General features: G+C 46.4%; 1 protein-coding gene across 6 annotated transcripts in view; it reads left to right on the forward strand.

Moving 5' to 3' along the window:
- The window catches only part of AP2B1 (adaptor related protein complex 2 subunit beta 1), a 139,273-nt gene that overhangs the window by 104,746 nt on the left and 14,078 nt on the right, over positions 1–20,449 (forward strand). For all 6 annotated transcript variants that reach the window (XM_059717064.1, XM_059717068.1, XM_059717065.1 and 3 more), the window contains 2 exons: positions 12,227–12,311; positions 14,420–14,506. In XM_059717064.1, the coding sequence (XP_059573047.1) occupies positions 12,227–12,311; positions 14,420–14,506 (172 nt within the window). The remainder of the gene's footprint in view (positions 1–12,226; positions 12,312–14,419; positions 14,507–20,449) is intronic.

Consider the following 20,449-nt stretch of genomic DNA (forward strand, 5'->3'; position numbering starts at 1 on the left):
TTTTCTGAGGTAGCACTGAACCAGTTACACAGCAGGGGGTTTGGGGGCATTGTGTTGTCAAAGAAGGTAGAGGTGCACTGATATCAGTTGCCTATTGGATCAGCACCAATAGAGAAATTTACATTATCAGCTTTTTTGTAGTTGATAATGCTTTCCAATAATTATGCCTTTTGGCCAAGGCCCTGGATGCCTGGGTTCCCTCTTGCCCATGGGGCTGGGGCCCCCAGACACCTGGGTTCCCTTGGGAATTGGTAGGTTTCTCCTTGCAGGTAGGCAGCATTTTAGCTTCTGGGGCAAAGGCAGCAGGGAGGAGAACCCCAAGCCCACAGTGGGCAGCCCACATCTGCCTTCGCCCTGCCCAGCTCTGCTCTGGCTGTGGCGGGAGGAGGGGGGGCAGGGAGAAGAGGCGGGCATGTGTCATCCTACCCTCAGCCCAACTGGTCCATTTAGCCTCCCCCACAGGGCATGGGGGCTTGCCTTACTCCTGGCAGCGGCAGCACCAGGAGGGGAAGGATCCCTTCCCCCTGCTGGAGTCCAGCTCTTGGGAACTGGAGCCCAGCTGCGGGGGAGGAATGGCATGGAATAGTTCCATGGTCCTGCCCTACCTAGGCAGAGGGAGGAGAGCAGGGAGCCTGGCCCAGAGACCACGCAGCCCTGGGCAGCCAGGCAGGCTCGCACCTTCCCCCTCTGCCCTGCTGGCCAAGCTCAGGCACTTTTACATGTGCTCCAGGGGTAGTGGTGGGCAGCACTTTAATTTGAGCAGCTCTAAGAGCCACTTTAATTAAAGTGCCACAGTGTCTCGTGTATCAGTGTCCCCCTGCTTAGCTCATTCGCTGAGCTTCAGTTCAAGCACCCCCACCACCATTTTTAAGCACTGAGATGCTGATGCATGTGATGCAGGAGGCTGCTGGTATGCACCAAAAAAATAGTTTATGTCAGTATAAAATATCGGTATCAGCCAAGAAAATCTTTATCAGTGCACCCCTAAAAGGACATTGTCCTTCAGATAGTTTGATATCAAAGATACTGAGTACTGGGGTCAATGTTAACTCCAATCTTGACCAGACGACTTTGAATAACTGTACTCTTCACTCCTGAAGTGCTCCCCCCTGTGATTTCAGCTCAGTGGCATCTCCTTTCTCCTCCCCTGAATAGCTCTTTAATGCTGTGAAGTGTTAAACAGATATCACATTCCACCCCACAATTGGCTGGCTTTTGATGGCAAATTATACTATTCTTGTGACAGTCACAGTTTACCAAGAAGTGTCTATTTTGAGAGAGCTGCCAGGACCTTACAGTAGAGGCATTCAGCTGTCCCGATGGGTCTGCTTGGGGGCAGTCATGCTTTGTTGGTGCTGGTATCCCACTCTTCTAATGCTTTAGTATCAGCTTGTGCAGCATCGCCAGCCCCACTTGATATACCTTCACTCAGCATTTATGGAGGGGAAACTGAGGCAATGAGCAGTATGGTGACATGGAATGAGTAAAGAGGAGTCAGTGGCATTTGGGAACCTAGACCCAGGTCACCCAAGGTTTAACTACAACCTCCGGCCATGCTGGGTCCAACAGCTAAGAAGTGCTCCATCTCCAGAGAGTTCAATAACTAATAAGGTATCACTCATTTTATTTTCAAGCCGCATGCTCCTTCCAGGTGACAGCCTTATTCCATGCATAGAAGTCGTATCTGTTTAATCCAGGTTTCATTGCCTTTGAAAACCCTAGAGGGGAAGGAGCCCCAGTGCAGTGAGGAGGGGTAGAAACCATCCTGAAAACCTCCATGATGTGCATACCTAAAGCACAGCCTGGAATGCAGAGCCAGGTTCCTAGCCCAGCTGCGGAAAGCTGTTGGTTTGCAAGACTTGTCCTTATCATCATGTGATGCAGAATATTAAATAAACTGAAAATATGCTTTTGAAGTTCCAGTACAGTCAGGCACACATGAGAGCCTAACCCTCCCCCCAGTAACTTACTGTTCCCTGACTGTTGACGTAAATCGCACGCCAGGAGATGACAGATGCAGCCAAGGGCATATCATCCAGCCTTGACTCTCTGCACATATAAGCCTGCTGCCTGAGCTCAGGTTTTGTGCCTTTAGGTAGAGTATCAGGCTAGCAGTGGTTGTCAAGAGCCTGTAGGATTCCAAGACCCCTACCTGTCAAACAAAACGAGCCCCCCCCCCCCCCCCAATAAATAAATAAATAAAAGTCCTCACTTGAGGTTTCTGACAACCAGAGCAGTAGGCTTTGCCACGGAATAAACCATGACCTTGTGCCAGGAGAGGTGAACTATTCTGTATAAGAAAGTTCTCATTGTAATTGTATGGTTATACCATGCCCCGCTGCAAAACTAAATCTAAAGTTAATTTTCAATGCAGCCTAGGTATTTCCACCTTCAGAATCAGTAGGTTGTGTAATAAGAGCTGCAGAAAAGGACATTCTAGGGTATATGAATATGTGCTTTCAACCTTAGTTCTTGTGCTAGTGAAGTTTGGATATGCTTTTTTTTTAAAATCAGTAGATGTCTAAGAAAATAGCTGCCTGCTATGCATGTTGCTTATCCCTTCTTAGAATACCAGTTGCCAGCTATCAAATGGTTTTGCTGCAGCAAGACACCAACTCAGCAGAGCAAGCAGATGTGGCAGAGTGCCACCTCAAAGGTGTGCATCTCTCCCTAATTTTTCCTCAAGAGTACCAAAGGGTTACAATTAAACAAGATGCAAGTGTTTGGTGCAGGATTTAGCAGGGTGAGACCTTCTCATTTTTGGAACAGCACAAGAAAATCCGGCTGAGCAAATTTTGGCATCTTTGTTTTTGCAAAAACTTTTCTGGCCTTGTGTGTTGATGGGTTTTAAAAAGAAGTAAGTTTTTCTTCCCTCAAACAAGGTAACAGATGGAAAGCCAACTTTAAACCAGAATAATGCTAGTCTGGCTCACTCTCAAAAGACGTTGAAGCAGAAAGTGTCAGGATGTCCGTAATTACAACCTGCACACAAGAACCCTTCTCTGAAGGGTGAACCATATCCAGATCACTAAGAATGACACACTTCTGTCCACAGAACTAGAGGATCTATTGATGATGAATGGATATTTGCATCAAGCAAAAGTGCCTTTGGACAAAGCATTGGGGAGATAGCTGAGCAGTGCAGGGCACAAAGGATTTTGACATTAGTTGGTGAACTTTCCTTCAGTTTCCAGTGTCATCCACCCTTTGAAAGGGGCCAGAATCATCAGGGATAAACTTTTGCTAAAAGTAGTTGAGAGCCTTTCACAATGTTCCTCTTTGGGAATAGCATCAGCTCCTTAAGATACCTGCAGGCAATGCAGACAGCCATTTTAAATAATTCAAATGGTACAAGTCATTTATCAGATTCTATTGATTTCTATAATACAGTTATGGCTTAAACCAATAAAAGCTAAATAGTCTTCACTTCAACTCCATTTTGAGTTGAAAGAGCATAGAACAGTGTGTGATAGTAGATAATAGATGCTACGGGGATGGACATGTGCATCAAGCAAGACATAGTAGCAACAGTTAATTTTAATTTAAACAGCAAAGGGTGGGTGAGCTGGGTCATTGGCCCTAGAAACACCTATTAGGCACCTAAGTGCAATCCTATTCCACCCTACTAGAATCTGTTAAAAACAGTTGATTCAAAACATAGGTGCTGAGTATGTAGGGGCCCAAGGGCCCTGGCCCCCCTGGGAAGAGGGCTGTTGGGGCCCAAACCTGAGGAAAATTATGTAATATTGCAATATTATTTTATGTTGTAATAAATAGATTGTTACATTGAGCATGCTGGATGTAAAGTGACATGCTTAGAAATGAGGACTGAGGCCCTGAGCTATTACCAGGGATCTGGGTTTTCCACTCACTGGAAAAATACAGATTTTCTCCTTTAACAGAGAAAAAAGCTGGAACCGGCAGGTTTCCTGCTAGGGAATGTTTGGGAGTGGGGAGGGAGATTGGAAGCAGGGTTACCAAGTGCATATGCATGTTCATGTGCATGCACACATGGCAGCCAAGCAGTGGTGGAGAGCAGCTGCCACAGCTCCCTCCAGGTAAGTCTGTGGGGCTGGGGAACACAAGCAGTCCATTGGGCCAGTGGCAGGAGAGCACAGGTCCCCGCTGTGGGGAGAGCAGGTGAGCACAGGTGAAACGGTGGGGGGGGGGGGAGGGCATGTGCCCCCTGAGATTTCTGTGCCCACAGTGGGGTGGGGCTGCAGCTGGGCTGGACCAGCACCTGGCAGGAGCCACCTCCATGGCCTAGCAGGCGAAACCTGGTGCAGGAGGGAGTGCTGTATCACTGTGGCTCCCAAGGTGAGGCACAGAGTTGTGCCTTTGCTGCTGCCGGGCAGGCAGGGAATGCTTCACCTTGGCTGCCATGGTGGTGCAGCGCTCCCTTCCACACACCGGTTCCCACCCGCTGGGCCATGGAGGTGGCTCCTGCCTGAAGCTGGTCCAGCCCTTTTGCAGCCCTCTGTCCCCGCGTGTCCCCTCAGGCATCACCTGTGCCCACAGCTCCTTTTCTCCTCACATCCACCCTGTTCCCCCCACACTGGAGGGCTGGGGGCACATGTCCATCATCTTAGGCTTCCCTCCAGCAAAAATAAAAGTTGGCACCTCTGATGCAGAAGGCGGGCAGGTCTTTCTCCTTGCTGCTTTTTGTGACTTAGTCTTAAGATGGCAGTGTGTTACAATAGGCATGTCAGCTGCTTTTCAGGGACTTCAGCAGGGTGTGATAGGGTCACATTTAGGTGCCTAACAGGTGGTATACGACTTGGCCCTTTGTCTTCAATAGACTTCTTTCCTGTGTATAGAACTTCTAAATCAGACACATTTCATATTCTGCGTGGTTCATGTCGCTGATGAAAGAGAGCACTAGGAGCATTGAAGACACCTGAAGGGACCTTGGAAGCCTGATCCAAGAGAACTAGTTTTTTTTGGTTGTATTGAAAACTGATGTTATGGTGCATGTATGACTTCTTTCATTTGTAAGTAACTCTAGTGCTCAGGAAAGGAGCTGAAACGCCCATGAGAACTGTCATCCCAAAATGGGCAGAGTTTCCATATCCCCCGTGTGTTCTTCTCAGTGCCAGCCTCTTTCTCAGAGATAGGAGAGAAATGCAATCTCTGTACCCATATGTTTTGGCTTTCCTGAAGAGGCTGCGGTTCCATTTCATCTTGCTTTTCTGGGTACGTTTTGAGGGGGACCTCACCCACTAGCACTGCACTGAGATTACCAGATCCTCCCCTCAGAATTGCCAAACTGCCATTAGAAAATAACGACTTTGTCACTGAAACTGATCTGGCACTGGTGAAACGTCAGGTGGCAGCTCGCATCTTTGGACATCTTCGGTGAGCCTCAGTGATCAGGGTGGGGGAGGGGGGTGTTACTGTTTTTGGCTTGCATCTCTGCTCTGATAGACCTTTCCAAAAGACCTTTGACTTTGGACCTTTGACTAGCTGGGTCCAAAAGACCCAGCTAGTCAAAGGGTGTGTCTACACATGCATATTAATGCAATGCAATAAACTCTAGCACTTATTGTGGCTGAGTTTATTGCTCCTGGGTGCCACATTTACATGTGCACCTGGGACTGCAGCACACTGAGACAGGTCAGAGCAGCCCTGGCTGGCAGGAGGCCCAAAGGGTCAGCCTGCCAGACTGAGCCTGCTCTGACCTAGCTCAGTATGCTGCAGAGGGGCTGGCTGGGCCACAAGAGTGCTCCAGTGCAAGACTAGTTGGCAGGGAGCCCCCACACTGAAGTACCCTTGTGTCCCAGCCAGCTGCACCAGTGTCTACACATGCGCTGCTGTGGAGTTAATTAGTTTACTCCAGCATAATAGCCCTGCATGTGTAGATGCCAAGACACTTACTGCAGACCTAATTAGTCTGCTCCGCAGTAAGTGTCTCTTGTAGATGCACCCAAAGGGAAAGGCACAGTAATGCATTCAGTAAGGCATGTTAAGCATACGGGTGTACCACGGCACAGTGTTGAGCTGGAGTCTTAGCAAAGATTCTCTCTCTCTCTCATGCTTCTCCTTTACAAAAGCTGATTGTAGAGGTCATCTTCAAGGTTGCAAGTGATGCCATTAGTGAATTGATGCAGCTTGCTGGGAAGGCAGCTGCAGTGCTTGCTATGCTGTCAAAAGGAAATGGTGCTCCAGTGCATGTTAATTGGCAGGACACGCAGCAGCGGTTCCCAATCTGTGGTACGTGTACCATCAGTGGTATGCAGACAGCCTGTCAGTGGTATACATTAACAGATTTATTATAGTAACTTTATACAACAAAAAATTGCTGGTGGTACTTAAGGTTGTATTGTTTTAAATTGGTGGTGTGCAATCTGTCAGGAGTTTGGGAACTGCTGCCATAGAGTATAGCAAGGCAGCTTATGCCATAAGCTTCAGCAGAGTTGAGAGGGAGGTCAGCAGGTACCTTTACATAACACTCTTGAACTGCTGGAACAAGGTTAGCATATCAGTTGGGCATAGGGAGACCATTGGTCCTGTGTTATACTAGACCATCCCTTTGTCCCCTGTCCATTAATGAATGAGGGACGGACTGCAGAAAGTCCTGTTTATCAGTTTATTGGTGGATATACATGTCAATTATTTGTCCTCACAATTCTTTGTCTGGGCCTAGCAGTAGGGCAGTGCACAACCAGGAGGAGCAGGGTTTCAAGTCAGCCGTGGGGGGAGGAGGGGAGAAGTTGGAGGATTTCACAAGCTGGTTGCCATGAACGCCATGTGACCGTGGCAGCTGGGGTGGCATGGCGACTGCCTGCAGGTGGTGGTGGTGGTGTCAGTGGCAGGGGGGTGGTGGCGGCAAGCGGGCAGCCGTAGCGGTGTCAGTAATGGGGCGGGGGGGTGGTGAGCGCTGAACAGTGGTCAGCAACCACCCGCAAACACCACTGGCAGCAGCAGCAGTCATACTGCCCGCAGTCGCCACAGGCTGTGTCGGTGAAGGGGTGGCAAACGGCAACCACCCACAGGTGCTGCTGGCAGCGTTGACAGTACTTTTTGCAGGGGGTGCACCATCAAGCTCAGGGGTGCACGTGCACCACCTGCGTGCACCCCCTCTGTGTCGCCAGTGCTGGTTGCTATGTGCCTGTGAGAGGAGCCGTGGCTGCAGTGAACGTGCAGGGGCAGTGAGAGGCGAGATACTGTTGCATGCCTAAACTCTCTGAACTTGAGTTGGGTATGTGCAGGTGGGCTCAGGGCCAGACAGTTGGTCTGTACATACACTCTCCTGCACAGCCTCAGTGCAAGGTAATGGATTTGGGAGCAGGCAGGTGGAGAACTGTATTCGTATCTGCTGGAATGTGGGTGGGACTGGGAGGAGGCTCTTGTCACTGTCTTTGCACCCACAGAGCAGTCCGGTAGGTCCCTGAGGTATCCTGCTGCGCAGGGAGGGGAAGCTTTGGACAGAGGGGCCTTCAGGCTCCTGGGTGGTTGGGCCAGCTCATTAAGCCATTATTTCTCCTCTGGGACAGGCAAACCTATCTGCCTTCAGGGGAAGGAAGAGAAGGTCCCACTAGGCAGCTGGCTGCACTGCCACAGGCATCTTACTCCCCCTGACCCCGCTCAGCCACCTCTGACCAAAGCGTGGCCAGGGCAGATTCCTGGGTGCCCAGTGTCAGTGCTGAATACTGCTGGGGAGAGGTGAGGTCCCTGAGCAGTGTGTGCCCCTGGCTCCCAAGCACGGAGCTGGGCTGGAGTGACACCAGATCCCAGTGAGGGGAGGCAGTGCTCGAGCCTCACTCCTGCTCTGTCCCATACTCTCAAGGCTGGACTGTCTGGAGAGAAGGGCAGGGCTGTGGAATATGTGAAACCACGATGTGCGGGGGGGCAAGGCTGGCTGCTGGCTGACCTGCAGAGGTTCACCAACTTGCTGCTGATCCTAGCACTTGCTCTCCCTCATGTCACAGGGCGCCACACTGTTCATCAGCGTAGGGTTCATGGATGGAATAGCAGTCTGTGGTGGTCCTGCCCCTTGCTGCTGATTGGCCATGGGGTTCTGTGGTCCCACCCCTCACTGCTGATTGGCTAAGGAGGCAGTGCCCCCACGCCCCTCACCACTGATTGGCTGAGAGGGCCAGTGGTCCTGCCCCTCACCAATGGGATGTCATAGTTTCATAGTTGTTAGTGGGCTGGAAAGGACCTTACAGATAGGATTACCATATTTCCAGGTCCAAGAAAGAAGACACGGGAGGGAAAGGGGGGGGGGCGGGGGGGAATGACATGCTGGTGCCCTGCTCTTTCTGTTGCCCTTCACTGACAAGCCACAGCACCCCCAGCCCTGCTGCTGCCCCTCACACCCAACCCACTGACCCCAGCCCTGCCAGTGCACTTCACTCCCCAAAAAACAGTACCCTGCCCCTCCCGCTGGTACCCCCCACTCCCAACCTGCAGCCCCTGGCACTGCCAGTGCCCCACACACCCAATCCACAGTCGTGCAGCTCCCTGGCCCCCAAGCCCTGCCAGTGCCCCACTCTCCCGACCCAAAGCCTCCTACACCCCCGGCCCTGCCAGTGCCCCTCTGTGCTCTCTGCTGCCTCAAATTGCCCTCCCCCTGCTCCCACCAGCAGAGCAAAGCAAAATCATGAACTCAGCTCCCGATTGCACACGTGCAGCACTAGGTATTTTGGGAACTGTAGTTCTACCTAGCGTCAGCCATGTTGAACATGGACTGGGGGAGGAAATCCCAGGCATTTTGCTTGCATTTAAAAAACCCACCTGGACACAGCATAGGGCACCAAAAAAAGAGGACATGTCTGGGAAAACCCGGATATATGGTAACCCTATTACAGGACATCGGGCCCAGCTCCCCTGCACTTGGGCAGGAAAGACTGCTGGGATCAGATGACCCCAGCAAGATGGGCATTAAGATGCTTTTTGAAAATTGCCAAGGTGGGTGACTGTACCACTTCTGGGGAGAGCCTGTTCCAAATCCTTGGTACTTGACTTGTCAAGAAGTTTTTCCTTATGTCTAGTCTGAAGCAATCTTCAGTCAGCTTGTGCCCATTATTTCTTGTCTTCCCCGGTGGGGCCTTGATGAATAGTTGCTCCCCCAGGCCCTGATGTACTCCCCTGATGTACTTATAGGCTGCCACCAAGTCCCCTCCGAGTCTTCTCTTCTCCAGGCTGAATGGTCCCAAGTCTTTCAGCCTCTCCTCGTATAACCTGGTCTCTAGGCCTCTAATCATGCGCGTGGCCCTCTTTTGACTCTTTCGAGCTTCTCCACATCCTTCCTGAAGTGCTGCTCCTAGAACTGGATATAGTATTCCAGCTGTGGTCTCACGAAGGCCAAGTAGAGCGGGAGGATGACATCCTTAGCCTTGCTCAAGGTGCCTCAGGGGATGCTTGCCAATATTTCATTAGCTTTGCTAGCTACGGCATCACATTGGTGGCTCATGTTCATTTTGTTGTCTGTCACGACACCCAGGTCTTGTTCATTTGTGGTGCTGACAAGTGTAGCACTGCCGAGCCTGTAAGTGTGTTATGGATTATTTTTCTCCAGATGGAGCACTTTACATTTCTCTGTATTAAATGACATCAGGTTGAGGTCTGTCCACCTCACAAACCTGTCCATGTCAGCCTGTATTGCCAGCCTGTCCTCAAGCATGACCACACACCCCCATAGTTTCTTGTCATCAGCAAACTTTGCCAGTTCGCTTTTAATACCCGAATCCAAAACATTGATGAATTGGGATGCCCTGTATTTTGGGCATCAGTAGCCACCCTAATTGGGCATGTCCTTTTAGATCCATGACTCGAGAAAAGAAGAGGTTCCCAGTCCCTGTTGCAAGGTGCTGCTGTTGTATAGCAATGACAACTAACTCTGAAAACTAGTGACTCTTGCTGTAAAACAAATGCTGCAGTTCATAACAGAAACCGGAGATAGAAAGGATCTTCAATCAGAGAGTCCAGTTCTCTGCCACGCCATGTCAGCTACTGTACCTCTGGCTGGAACACTGTTGAGTCCAATATTATATACTCCAAGCACTGGAGAAATAAACTTTCCTCAGGAGTTTATTGTATTACCTAAAAGACCTTGCTGTCAAATTTTCCGATGCATTTAGCTTAAATTTTCCCCATTTAATTCTCTTACTCTCTTCAGTTCTGCCTAATTGTGCTACCCAAAGCAATTCTATTTTCCTCCTTGCTGGCTACTCCCTTGGAAGATTTATGCATGAATTATCCCCACCCTTGTAGTGTTAATTTAACCATTTTAAGTCAGTTTTGTTTCTCTACAAGGCTATGAGTTTGTTTCCATTCCAGTGATAAAGGGATGCCAAGAACTGAATGTAATAATCCCATCTACCTCTGAGCTTTCCCACCTGCAAACATGACGCCAGCAATCAAAGTGCATGACAACTAACTATTATGTGCAACCATTTGCATTGTGATGTAGGTTGCACCATAATTTACAGGTTGATCATGGCTTTTAACTTATCCCTCCTCTTTAAAGGGTGTTTTTTTCTCACAGTGTGAATTAAATATAAACCTATTTTTAAAAAGACAGCTAAGAAAAAAAATTGTCACATTCAACCTTATGTTATTCCACTCTTTGGAAACAACCCAGCCTCTCAAATCATTTTCAGTGGTTTGGAAAGCTGACCTCATTTCATTAACACTCTACTTTGCATGTGTTTTCAAATCAGCTGAGCTGGGTGTTCAGATTTCCCAATTATTTCCCTTCTGCACTATATTTATCACCAGCTGTTTCTACAGGGATTCATTTTATTTCCGAACACAGAGCAGGCACCTTTTTTTTTTTTCTTCTCTCCTCCCCTCCCCCCATGCCAGGACATTTGGTTTTCCAGACAGAACCCAGATATATTTTAATTGGACCAGCTGTGAGATCTGTGTTGTGTTCACCAATAGGCACAGTTGCTGGGTTTATATTGCAGTTGGAGGACTTAGAGGCTAGGATTTTCAGAGGCCTCAAGCCCAAACTCCTACTGAAATTCAAGGCTGTTCACAAGAGCTCAGTCAGTGTTTATAACAAGGGCATTTATAGTTTTTCCTGTCAATACTATCCATGCTCTACCTGGGTTTGGTTTTCTGCACTAGAAGGATTGCTTATAACTGCCACTTTTTGCTCCAGGGGCACATAATCAGGTTGCAGTATGGTGTGGGCAGGGAGCAGGCAAGGTAGAAATAGAAGGCTAGTGTGACAGTCCCTAATGTTTTGATGTGGCAATACATTTTCCTAGGTCTCTGTTTTGCTCACATCATAAACTTCAGCAAGGGGAAAACTCAAGGTTTGAGGGCAAAAACAAGATAGGAGTATGTTGAATGCTTTGTAGTTTGTGGTAGGAGGCAATCCATGGCATCTCTCCAGCTGCTAGTTTATGATCCTGAGGATTAAACATTTTACCTATTGATTTCCCTGTCTCAGATGCCGTAAAGCAGATCCTGCTCTCTCCAGCCCAACATAGAGCTATTGACTCAGGTTCCGCCATAGTGATGTTTTCACATCTCTCCTTCTGGTAAAGACATCAAATTCACTGGATCCTTGCATGTTGTGAAGGGAAAAGGGAGAGGTGCCTGTGATTGGAAATTACAGAGAATCAAGAAAGTGTTTAGACTGAGAAAACAGAAACGAGGGCATCTGCATAAACAAGTGATGGGACAGCAAGGAGCTGAAGGGGTGAAGATGATCAGGAGGCTAGAGAATCCAAGAATTGATAGGTTGGTTGGTAACAGGGCCAGACTGCAAGAGAGAGGAAGGAACATATGGGCTGAAGATCTGAGATGACAGAGTAGCTGTGTGCAGCCGGAACAGATGAGCTTACAGAGGAGGTGAAAGGAAAAAAGTGTTGGGAAAGGAGAAAGAAACAAGAAAAAAGGAGAATGAGGACCCTTGCTGCCATCCCCTGCAGTGTGACTGTGGCATTTTATGCTTCTGAAGAAAACCCAGTGAAGAAGCTATGGGAGGAGAGTGTGTGGCTGACAATGAAGGGGAGATAACAGAGAGGGCTAGATGTGATCCCTGTCTGCCTCCTGTGTGATGTTTCAGACTCAGCATCTTCTTCCGCATATCGCAGTAGGCATAGCTGGATATTCCTACCAATATCTCTCTGAGAAATACATGAGCCATTGTTGATGGTGGCTGGAAGGTTCCTACAGTCCCCCTGCCTTTCTCTGTCCCGCCTTGCTCTAGGTACACTTGTGTGCACTCTATAAGATACTGTAATTCTCCTGTTTGTTCCCATTGCAGGTGGCTGTGAAAAACAACATAGACGTCTTCTACTTCAGCTGCCTAATTCCCCTCAATGTTCTGTTTGTAGAGGATGGCAAGATGGGTGAGTATTGTTTGGTAAGATATATGGTTAGCTTTTTCTGGGCCCTTTGGAGACTAATGCAGGCAGGCAGGCAGGAAAGAAATTGGCAAAGCGTAGTTTGTTGCCGGTCATCCCTCAGCAAAGATCTGTCAACATCAGACTAATGCTTCAGACCAGTCCATTAACGAAGCAGTGCCAATGGCCCCTAAAAATCTGGGCATTAAAATTAAGTGTTCTCTCCTGTCTTCTAGTTGCCATTCACTGGAGTTCACCAAACATAGGCAGATTAGTTTTCTTCTAGAGCACAGCTGTCCAATTGGTGACCTGCAGGCTGCATGCAACCCATGTGGGATTTGTTTGTGGCCCTGGTCTCCCACCTGGGTGCCACTTCTCATATCACTCTGGAAGCTACTGCCATTGTGGCATCTAGGCTTGTCTACCTTCTTCCAACATCTCCTTCCTGCTTCTGCCCCTGGGGGCAGGGCAGTTGCAGGGCCCAGGGAGCCTACACAGTGTGTGCCACCCCCTCTCCAGCCACTCCAAAGTTGGACAGCCCTGTTCAAAAGCTGAATTCCGTTTTCTTTGGTGTTAGAGGGAAGTTGGACATTGATTTCACTGGCTTGTATAGACATATCACTTTTTCTAGTGCACTTTTGTTCAGTAGCCCACTTTTATGTTAGGTGGGAAAGCTGCTTGAATAAACAGAAATTTCTCTTGCTTTTACTCCCAGCCTTTTTCTGGTGGTAAAAGTGGAAATCCTCAATGATATGGCTGTTCTATTATTTTTTAATTTTAGGGTCTCCTTCCTAGCCAGTCCTACCTACCCTGGGTTTATAAACAGCTGTTATAGTAAAGATTATCATAAATCCACACCTAGATGGTCTTTAAAGCTTTGTTGCTTACAGTAAAGTCAATCTAAACAATGAGAAAATGTATTGCAGGAAATAATCATGAACCCGACCTTAGGGGTGTATGAGGTTTAGTTACTCGTGTCTTTTCCATTTCTCCTGCATCACTTTGACTCTTAATGATTGCATTAATAGGAGCAGTAGGTTCAAAGTGCATGAGTTGATAGTGCCTCTCTACTCACGCTGATTAGACCTCATCTAGAATATTTCTGTGAAGTTCTGGGCTCCAAATTTTAAAAAGGTCATGGAGAAATTAGAGAGACAGGTGACAAAGATGATAAAGGGTTTGGAAAGCAAGTCATATGCAGAGGCTGAAGGGGCTAGGCATTTTCAGCTTGCAGAAAAGGCACTTAAGTGGGAATATGATAGCAGTCTTCAAATACTTGAAGGACTGCCTTAAAGAGAGAGAGCATCTTTTCTCTCTTGCTGCAGAGGGGAGGGCTCGGACCAGTGACTATAAGTTTTTAGATTGGAAAAACTTCTTTGCTGTTAGAATAGTGAGACAGTGGAATAGACTACCTAGGGAAGTTGTGGACTCTCCATCACTAGAGGTGTTCAGGAAGAAATTGGACAGCCACTAGTTTGGGATGATCTAGATGTAGGCCTGTGTTGTGTTATGGGCATTTCCATATTGTGTTATAAGTACTGGGCTTTACTGGTTGCCCCCACCCCTCTTTTTCTGCTACTTGTGTCAGAGTATTGTTAAGCCTTCTTCAGAGGCATTTGGGTGTTGGTTATTTTTTTGCTGGGGATTGATTGAGGTGTGCCAGTGCTTCTGCTGGGACTAAAGCCACAGGTTCCTGGCTAGAGGGTCTTGGACCTCCACTTGAAGTAAGACCAACCACCGTAATTGGAAGCAATTTTACCCCATGGTCAGATTGGTATGGACTGTGGGTATTTTTACCTTCCTCTGTAGTGGGGAATGAGGCCCCTCTACCCAGGACCTCCTGAGTGTATATTTACTCCATTTTATAGAAGCAGGACATTGGCTGCCATGGTTCCCCTACTTTACCTGTGGCAGGTTACAGTGTTATTTCTATATTGTGTCAGGGTTGAGGAGTTTAGATTATGGATTGTATAGGATAGCTTAGATAAGGATGATCCTACCTCAGGCACTAGATTACCCTTCCAGCCCTACTTCTCTGTGATACTGTGATGCTGTGAATAGCTCAAAGAGCCAGGAGGATAGAGTACTCACACTGCCTGTTCTCCCTTATCTAGAACGCCAGGTTTTCCTTGCAACATGGAAGGACATTCCAAATGAAAATGAGCTACAATTCCAGATTAAAGACTGTCACCTGAATGCTGGTGAGTGACTTGACTCTGATGCCAAAAGCCTTTGTATGACATGTGGAATGGATGGATGCTGGTATTGCATGTCCATAACACTGCAGGTAGAAACAGAGCAGTTTTCAATTTCAGATCCCAAGTTTTGTTTTTAATTGACTAAAATTTTGTCTAAACCCCATACAAAGAAAAGAAGTTCCCCATTTCTGGTCCCTTTTTTTCTTACCTTGTGTTCTCTTTTGTGCTTAGCTGATTTGTCTGTAAACCCAGCACAGAACTGTCTTTGGAGTGGATCTTAAAACCTGTGATTCCTTGTCAGAATTTCAGTACTGTGCTGGTCCCCGAGGCAAGTTTTTGTTAGCTGCAGGGGCAGCTGTGATCCAGCAGAGTGAGAGGAAGTGATTAGGAACCAAAAACGGGGATTCTAGCTGTGGTGTGCCACTAACCTACTGTGTGACCTTGGCCAGATAACTTTGTCTCTTGCTTTGTTACACACTTACTTACAGATATGAAATAATAATCTTGTGTCTTGTGCATTAACATGTGCAGGTAAAATCTTTCTGTTAGGTGCAATGTCTTACACAGTTATTGGTAAATCTGTTGATGTCTTCCTATCATCTGCCCAGCACAACTGAATGCTTAGTCATTTCTTTGCCTCTATGTGAGAGCATTAGACTTGTACTTAGACTTTATTACTGCTGAAGGAGAGAGAGTGCAGCTAGCAAATCAGCTTTGTCTGAGGCCTGGATGGGATCCAGATGCTTCTCTTGAAAGCCTGGTGTTTTACAGTGGAGAAACATGTCCCTATTGATTACAACTCCCTGTACCTATTTTATTTTCTTTCATGCCTGCTATTACACAGTGATAACACCCTCTGACTTCACCCAAAGGCAGGAACCACAGGTCCTTTTGTAGTTATAATTATTGCTATTTTGGAACATAAGATGGAAAAAATAATAGCTGGTGTCCCTTATGACTCCAAGGGCTTCAATGAAAGCAACCCCTGAACCTTTGCCATGACTTTCCATCCTCTTAAACCCTAACTCAGGCCACAGACCATTCATCCTAACTTGAAACTCTGCGTTGCTGTCAGTCATGCCCTTCTTCCTCTAGCCATCCATTACCTACTCTGTCTTGAGCACTGTGCAATACAGGAGGAACTAGAGGATGGCTTTTTGTTGGCTGCTGACTGCTTCTGGATGGCACAAGTACTGGGATCTACAGGGCAGTTTAGAAAGGAAACGTTCAGTTGCCCATTTCATTCTTGGAATTTTTTCCACATAGGCTTGGATTCTGTACATTCCATCACTTTTAGGTGCCTGTGTAGCCTGTAGATTCATATAGCTACTTCTTTTGCCCTGACAGCCTCTATAACCTGTAATTGTAATGAATCTGCCTGCTCAGGATAGGAGAGGAGGGAAGCTGCCGATTTACTTCCCAATTATTTGAACAGGAATTGACATAGCTGGCTGTGTGGTCCAGGGTACCATCACATTAACCAGTTCCAGATGCCTGTAATTATGGGGTATTGTACCATTCAGGGAATTTCTGCTGCTGTCCCTGGCCAGTTTATACAATGTAGGCCAGTTTGTTTGTTTGTTTGTTTGTTTATTTATTTCTACTGGGAGAAACAACACGATATCAATAACTAGTAGCATTTGCTATTAGGCTGTGTTTACTAGCCAAGTGCCAGACCTCATGCCTAGGCTCACTTAGAATTGTAATGAAGATGAGCTCTGGTGTCGGGGGAAGAGTGGTACATGGGCACGCTGTCACCTAAGCATGTTTCTCTGCTGTTGTACTCTCCGTGCGAGTAATAACATTTCTCTATTGCCATGTTATCTGCAGCCATCACCAGGACTCCAAGATAGGAAGCTGCTGTCAGTCTCTTTAGTGAGAGCTTTGGAAACAGTGTCTCTTTTGAGTGCAATCAGTCACCAGGGAGGCTATAAAGCGAGTAGAATCTGCCAACCTCCTCTGCTTATTTAGGGAGGAAAGTGGGTCATGTCTGATAAACAAATTTCAAATGCTTTTTATCAGCTGAAGATGCTGTTCTTGTATCTCCTAAGCTGATGCCTCTTCCCTTGTCACAATTACATAGGCCACTTCCTTCCCTGACCACCTGGATTTCTGAAACAAGGGGGCTGAGAGTCAGAGAGCCAAGACATTGGCCTGGGAATGGAAGGTATGGGGGTTGCCTACCCAGGGGCTTTAGCTCCCGGTGTAGGTCGAACATGCTGCTGGTACAGCACAAATTGTAGCATTGAAGCTTGACCAGGTTTCAGGGTGGTGTAAGCTGCCCCTGTAGAAACCACCCTGCCTCAGTTTAAGTCCAGTATAAGTGAGCATGGGTGTGATTAACCAGTGTAGAGTGGAGCAAGAGCCCTCATTTTCTCAAGAGATGGTAGCATTCAGCACTGAAATCTTTAAGAGCTTGCTGTCAGTGTCAGTTCATGCTCAGGTGGCCTCTTTCCTCCTGAAGGAATCCAGGAACAGATAAATAACCTCAGTCCACCTTCCCTCAGCTGCCACTGGAAAGTCAGCCCAGTAGCAGCTGTATGGCTCTCATAATGTTGGCAAAGCAGAGGACAAACACTTTGAGCTTATAGTCATAGCCAACTGATTGGCTCTGCCAGGGCAGCAGACATCACAAAAAGAATCTACAAATTTCAGTAGCTCCCAATTAAAATTCAAAATTTGCTGGACTGAAGCATTTTAGCACAGTTCAATGCTTCCAATAGCTGCTTGCTTTCTATAATAGGTGTCCAGGCCATCACTTGTCAGTACAAATTTTATTAATCCCATCACACCCACTCGGATAACTGATTCATGACTAGCATGTTCCCATGAATACCCAGTGGTGAGTTCCCTCCCAAGTTTAGGAACCGTAACACAACATTCATTTTCCAGTCTAACTGATTCCAGTTCAGCAATATGAATTTAGCTGAAAATTTTAGCAGCTAAAAATACCTCCACTCCTCAGCTGTTGTGCCCTAATCACAGCAAAACCAGCTTTTTAAATATAGTAGCGATGCATGCCGTAGCTGGCAGTTGACAGATGGAGTTGAACACACAGAATCTTGTGGATTGGCTACTGAGGAACTAAGGTGGGACTGGGGAGTAATCCAAATAATATTGCCTACATCATTGGTGTGCCATCTGGCATTCCTGCTCGTTGCCACAAAGTCCTTTCACTTTCATGCATAGAGATGTGGATGATGCAGAGCCCTGCCATCCAGCTGAGTGGAGAATACTAATTTCCTTAAGGAGGCATGGATGTCTCAGAACAACAGACCTATTGTTTTGTCCTTTACTGGCTCAGGGATTCAGCTTGGTAATTTCTTGCATGCTGTATGCCACACATCTAGGATAGACTACTGAACTGGGGCGGCCAAACTTCAAAGCAGCTCTAGCCTACACTCTGGGGTTTTACTCGAGTTCCTGCCCGGGCAAAATTTACTGGAAGGAGCATTCTAGTCTACAGGAGTGGCTAGAATGCACAGGAGTGATTTACAGCCCCATCCTGTTACAGCTCTTACACACTCGATTGTGATCCTGTTCCACTCAAGTCCCTTTAAAGAACTGTTAATGCACTGAATTTTGTGACATGCCATCTTAAGTCACAAAAAGCAGCAAGCAAGAGGAGGATGCACATCCTTTTGTGTGAACTCAAGGGACTCGAGCAAGGTGGAATAGGATCATGTTTAAGCATCGTAACAGATTAAACAGAATCTAGCTTTTACTCTCTTGCATCTCTAACTCATGACTTTAAGACCTTTACCCCCATAAGTGATTGCAGGGGCTGATGTCAATGTCCTTGTAAACCCAGTGTAATCAGGAAGGCTGCTGGTATGTGTGGGTGTCATTCTGCCATGGAGTCACTTGCCAAGCAAGACAGTTGTGTAACTATACACATATCTTCCGTTTAAAGTGTGCTTGTGGCATAGTTTGTATTTTGAATGTGTTGATGACCTAAGAGCCCTGATGTACGATAGATTAATATCTGTCTGATGCATTTGCAGGAATCAAACAACTATCGTGGAATAGAAGCAGACATACCATATTTAAATCAGTATAACTACAGTACTCTGATTTTTCCACAAGTAATTCTACACTGGTAAATTAGACTAGTATTGGGCTATATGTCATATGTTTGCTGGGTTTTTTTGTTTGTTTTTTTGTTTTAATTCTGGTACAAGGGTGGGTTACACTCACATTAACCTCACCATATATCCAGTCCTTAAAGCTGTAGAGCTGTCTCTAGCATTGAGAGCACCAGTGTTTGCTGGTTTGTGGGCAGGAATACCAAGCAGGGGGCTGCAGGCAGCATCATACCTTGCTTTCCCTACCAAGTTCTATGTTAACGTTTTGCTTTCCTGTGACTATAAGTAATATGACAAGGTTTCAGATTTAAGTTGTGGGTTGGGAACCACTGCAACAGAGAGAAATTCTGATTTTGGAAATGCATTAGAGAGAGAGCTGAATGAAAAGATCACATGCTATAATGAATACATCCTAGGGGTCAGAGTTAAGGTTATAAACTTCACTTTCTAATTTCATTATTTTTATACTGACTTAGATCTTTTGTTTCTTAATCTTTATGTTCTATAAATGAAAAGGAAAGAAAAATCTAGTTAAAAGGTGAAAAGGGCAGAGAAATCCGAGTCTTCCAGAATTTAGAAACTCCAGAACGATGAGGCTACCTTATATTGCTAAGTTTTGAAACCCCACAGGAGCATAAGGTTTTCAATGCCCTATCCTTTTCTGCATTGAAAATCTATCTACCTAGTGACATGTCAGAGATGCCTGCTGACAGCTACTAACTAGTTTCTCATAGCTCCCAATGTTAGCCAACATGACTGTCCTACGTGTGTGAAACCAAATTCATCAGTCTTGACAGTTCAGATTATTCATTTCCTGCAGATGGTGCGGCATTCTTCTTTACCAACTAACTTATGTTAAAATGTCATTTGCCTTTCCTCCACTGGTTTTATTTTAAATGTGCTAAAGCACACTCGGGGCCAAAAGAACCATTATGATAAAGTCTAATATGCATCAGTTAAAAGAAGGTGTCTCAAAAATACATTGTATGTCTTCATTATTTTCATTTGAATGCGTGCTTTATCTGTATCTAGCTGTATTTCATTCCATTTTCTCATACAATTTATGCCTTTTGTTTGCTGCTGTTTGCCCTATCACTGTTTTACAAATTAAACTCCTCAGTAATTTGGGCTTTGCTTTGTCAGCCTAATCTAAAGAACATTTCTTATTTTAGCATAATGGCTGTGTATATGCTGTCTAGTAAGAGAAAGAGATTCTGTTCTTTTTTCTTGAGTAACTCATCCTAGTTTCCTCCATCTCTGTCACAGCCAGAGGAGATCTGAGTATATTAGAGCTGATTCAGAAGCCAGATTTGGTATGATAAATCAGTTCAAAGAATATCACAGACCAAATTTTCAGAAGACCTTGGCACTGGAGAATTTAATTTATACACCTAAATAAAATGGGTATGTTTCATAGGTCAGTGCGTGCAGAACTGTATTATAGAATCACAGAAGAATAGGGCTGGACAGGACCTCGGGATGTCATATCTAGTCCAACCGCCTGATCAAGGCAGGATCATTCCTGACAAACCTATCCTAGATAAGTGTTTGTCTAACCTGTTCTTAAAACCTTTGCAAGCAATACTCTTGTACTAGGCGCAGTGCTCTAAACATCAAAAACAGGCTCATTTTCCATAGGTAAAGCAGGGAGACTGTCAGTGTCCTGCCATTGCAAGGACAGAAGTATTTGTTACGTGCTCTCAGGAGCGATAAGGAGGACAACAATGCCCTCTGCTAGGAAGGAAGACAAACTCCCACAGTCCATGCTAATCTGACCATGGGGTGAAATTCCTTCCTGATGCTAAATGTGGTGATCAATCAGACCCTGAGTGGAGAAACAAGACCCTCTGGCCAGTAGCCT

The sequence above is a fragment of the Alligator mississippiensis genome, chromosome 14 (assembly GCF_030867095.1).
Source record: "Alligator mississippiensis isolate rAllMis1 chromosome 14, rAllMis1, whole genome shotgun sequence".
Taxonomy (NCBI): Eukaryota; Metazoa; Chordata; order Crocodylia; family Alligatoridae; genus Alligator; species Alligator mississippiensis.